The following is a 4,777-nucleotide window of genomic DNA, read 5'->3' as shown; positions in this document are numbered from 1 at the left end:
ATCTCATCGCTTTAACTTGAATGTAAGCGATGTTTCCTTAAAATAAACTTAGTTGTTTGTTTTCGGGATTGTTCTATTTAATTTTGTTTTGACTGATTCTTACCAATTTACAACTTTCATTTTAATGAAATCTAATAGTTCTGTTGCGGTGTAAATGTCTTTAGGTTCGTATTACTTAAAATGCAAAATTCATTGTCTAACTACGAAAAATACGTCCTTCAATACTATACATCAATATTAAATTTTCGCTATAACTTTCATATCGGGTAGTGCCCTAGGTTGTATATATCTGATGGTATATCTAATGGTTTTCATAAAAGTATCTTTAGAGTAATTTGTTATAGAGAAGCGGTCAATGTAATTGTTAATGATTCACGCGGCGTAGGGCGGCCGCGTCTGCACGGTTGTTGCGGAGGCCCCGGCGGGCACGGCCGAGGTCATCGTTCAATAACAAATCGCCACCACGTGGATGATGAGTGCTAGACTTGTTTTTTCTCTCTTAGTCTTTGACGATTTTTTATTTGTTGTTTTTTATAGAATAGGCAAACAACCAAGTGGTTCACCTGATCAAAGCTATTTGTAAATATGCAATACCAGGTTGGCTTTTAATAATAAAAACGACGAATGATGTTTCTGAATGAGGTATTATTTGGCAATTTCACAATCTAGGACATTGTTTTAAGGTTTAGGGTTATTTTAGAGTTTTATTTGGTTTTCATAGTCTTTTCCATTCCAGTTTTGTTGTTGTTTGGTCAAACGTATACTATACTAGCTTTCGCCTGCGACTTTTCGACCTTTCGACTCCATCTTCATGGAATTAAAAAAAAAAAAGTAAATATGTATTCTTCCATACTACGCTCTACATCTATGTTAAATTTCATTAAAAACATTTAGACGATATCCATCCGTCTGAACTGTCGCATTTATAAAATTAGACGCACTAGCAAACGGAACTCTATTCTTCATTTTTATGTGTGAAAACTGTTAAGTTTCCTAGATACGGACCACCCAAACCGCCATTCTTCGGTGTACTTTTTATTCGTAACGAGAAATAACATTACCATCGCCATGATGGCAATCAAAACGTTAATTACTATTTTATTTGCCGATTTAACTATCCGTGTTCGAGGAAAACTTCGAGAGCGGATCGACGGTTCTCAGAAGCGATGTAAAAAATAAACAGCAACGACAAACGAACAGTTCCGGCGATATTCTGTGACCGCAATCGTTTGGCAGAATAAAATAAAGACACGACATTAGGTATTAAGTATGTATGGTACCTACGGCATGAGATTTATTATTATATCTAGCAGTTCTGTCGTGTCTATCTTCTAAGTATTTTTCCCCTATGAAGCATGTTTTTGACAAATTTTTTGATTTTCGTGACTGAAGTCATTTGACTCATTTTTCTTCAATTAACATTGCGTGTTAATTGGTAGTGCTTTATTAAATTTATTTAGAATAATTTTATATTATTGTCTCTGTCATAGATAAAATTACAATAGTTACGAAGTATTGTACTTTTGGTGAACGAGTGATTCATATATACGTCTCGAATAAACCTACACAGGGGCCATTCAAGTGATAAGCAAATATTGATATTGAGAATAACAAGTTTAATTCTGCAACAGGAAAACAACAACAAAAAATATAACCTACCGCGTTGGAAGGATATGCACAGATACTAAATTTATTTTAGATTCTTCCCTAATGTGATTCGAGTTGCTTATAACATAATACAGATAACGTAAGTATGTAGTTACATGCAAAATATTAATCCAACTAAGATTATAAATTAACGAAAGTTTAGATGGATGGATGTTTGTCTAAACTGCTTGATGTATGTATAGATAGTCTGGAAGAACATAGACGGAGTCGCAGATGAAAGCTAGTTAAACATATTTGTTCATTTTCACGTTTTTGACTACTTTACTAGGGTTGGTTAAACGAGTAATTTTATATATCACTAAATTCATGTTATATTGCCTTTAAAAATTTACTTAAAGTAATACTAAGTTAACCGCAATAGTAGAATGGTTTTAGTGATTTTCTAGTTACTCGTGCTATGAGGATAAATAATTTTCCGATATCTACAAGGAAACTACGTTGGTTACGCGACGAAAAACCAGATTGCTATTAAAAATCCATTGCATAGGGTTTATCCTGTGAAGTTTTGATTTTTCCGATTTCCACTTTCCTTAAATGATTTAGTTGTGACTAGCTTTCGCCCGCGATTCCGTCTGCGTGGAATTTAAAAAAAAAACAAAATTGAGTAGTCTATGTGTTCTTCCAGACTATCCTCTACATCTATGTCAAATTTCATCGATATCAGTTCAGTCGTTTAGGCTACAAACTCTAACAAACATCCATCCATCTAAACTTTCGCATTTATAATATTAGTATGATTACACGAGTATTGTTTCAATTCACTAATTATTTTCCTTTCATAAGACTACAAAACTTTTAACTACTGTTATCTTTTCTTGAAAAACTGTTATCTTGCAATATTGAAATTCGATTGTTTGAAAGAGCTTTTGGATACATTTTAGTTGAGTAATACGAAAGGATTGTTGTTTAAAGATGTGTGTTTTCGTGACCAATAGTCTTGAGTCTTCAAATCAAACAAATTTAAGACCATAAGAACTATGATGTTTCGTAGGATAGGATATCCACCTCTCTAGAGTCTGCAAAAATGTTTAATAACCATATTTACGGTTGCTACCCCACCCCTTTTAGTCCCATCGGTTCGCGGCACCCGTGGTGTACGGTTTATTTCACTTTGTACTAAAAACTTCATCGTCATACTATTGTAGATTTTTGTTTTCGATACGTTAACAGATTGTACGTTGATAAGAGAGTGCGTAAAAACAAATGCTTGCGCAATTTCACAACTACGCCACAGGAATTTCATAGAATTTTTTCGCGTCACACAAACTATTTCTACGTTAATTCGTGTACATTACGTCAAACTAGTTACGCGTAGTTTTATCCAAACAAGTCGAAAATGAAGAATCATTCATACAAACCAATTAAGATATTAATATAGTTTAACAACTATCAAAAGTAACTATAAAACTATTAAAATAATGTCATGAAATAGAAGCTATTGTTTTAACTACATGTATCATTTTATTTATTCATATGATAATCGTAATTTCCCTCCTTTTAACAATCGCACAAACAAACAATCGCGCTCGGCAAAGGCACGTTTTGAACGCACCATAATTACTTTATGCTCGGGGAATACCCAATTTATATTTCGCGCGTTAATTTGTTGAAGTAAAAGATAAATAGAAGGAAACGTGGTTTTATTAATTATTTTATTAACCACAGTCAGTATAATTTTTATATACTCGATTTTTAATGTTCCAGTTCGAGTCTCGGATTCGATTCCGGATGTATTTTGTACAAGACAGTAATGACCCAAAAGGCTAATTACGCGTTACCCGAAACAGCTCTCGTTATGTTGATGAAAATAATATTAAGTTGATACGCATTCGAACTTAGGACTTTCACTCTGCAACCGGGTTCAATGAACTCTCAGTACATGCTTATGTTTAACTTTATTGAAGGTCCGAAGTGGTTTTAGTCAATTTTATTGTTTCTATTTTTAGTAAATGATTCAGCAAATATGGATACGTTCGTAATCAATATTCTATTGTTCAGACCTTAAAATATATTATGTAACGATTTAGAAGCTAAGGGAACGTTTTCGTTTTTAATTTTAGCTTATTTTTAACTTACATGTAATTTATTCCTTTTACGTAAATGTGCTGTTTATAAAAATCGTTTAAAAAGTTATGTATTTTTGTCGTCTTGAATGAAATTAAGTTACGAGTTACTTTTACTTACCATGATGTTAAGTTACATTTGTTTATCTTGGTGTAATTACATTTCACTTATCTCTTAACTATATTCGGAGAAACTTGAAGCTTTAATGATTTTGTTGCGGATGTTTACGGCAAATACATTTAAACTGTAAAACCTTTCATTTTAAAGATTTTACAAAGAACAAAACTCACACCATTAACCCAGAGGGGTAGACAGAGTTAATTTTATATTATTATATTGTTTAGTTTAATTTGAAAATTTTTTTATGTTGTATTGTAATAAGTAAGTGAATTTATCGCACAATTCACTTTACTAGCATTATTATCGTTGTTTTTAATTTCCATCTTATAATGTTATTGATTTTCAATGTTGTCTATTTTTAGTATTCAGTATCAATTAATGCGATGTTTGCGCGTTTGTAGGCAACAAAACAAGTCGATTGACACATTGTTGGTCGCCCCGGGTCGCCGGTTTTGACACCAATTAATTAATGATTTCTCAGTATTATAGAAATTATCGATACACATTCTATTATAGTATAACAAAGCTGGATAAAATCGGGTTACGGCTAGCTTTTGTATGGTATTCAGTAAATCCTATCGTTGTTAATTAACTCGCTTTTATATTTCATTTCGTAGTTCCCACGCGAATTTCTTGTCGTTTGTATTTGTATGCAAAACTATAAATTGCGCGTCTGCGTGAAATTAAAAAAAAAACAATAAAAGCAATCGATGTCCTCTTCAAGACTATGATCTAAGTCTATGTCAAATTTCTTCGAGATCCGTTCAGTCATTTAGGCTAGAAAATCAAACATCTATTCATCCATTATTACTTTTGCGTTTATAATATTAAATAAGATTTCTTAATCATGTATTATAACGTTATAGAACACGTATGGCAAGTGAATGTGCAGAAGAAGGGCCTGGGGGCATCGAAGAGCATCCAA

At 32.5% G+C, this 4,777-nt stretch overlaps 1 protein-coding gene across 1 annotated transcript in view; it reads left to right on the top strand.

The window, feature by feature from the left end:
* Nucleotides 1-4,777, top strand: part of LOC106110932 (insulin receptor substrate 1) — a 14,928-nt gene that overhangs the window by 3,955 nt on the left and 6,196 nt on the right. The window contains 1 exon segment of the mRNA XM_013292890.1: nucleotides 4,719-4,777. This exon segment is cut by the window's right edge and continues 7 nt beyond it. Coding sequence (XP_013148344.1) covers nucleotides 4,719-4,777 — 59 coding nt within the window.

The sequence above is a fragment of the Papilio polytes genome, unplaced genomic scaffold, assembly GCF_000836215.1.
Source record: "Papilio polytes unplaced genomic scaffold, Ppol_1.0 DF824191.1, whole genome shotgun sequence".
In the NCBI taxonomy this organism is placed as follows: domain Eukaryota; kingdom Metazoa; phylum Arthropoda; class Insecta; order Lepidoptera; family Papilionidae; genus Papilio; species Papilio polytes.
Note: the sequence above shows the minus strand (reverse complement) of the source record. Positions and strands in the feature narration are given on the sequence as shown.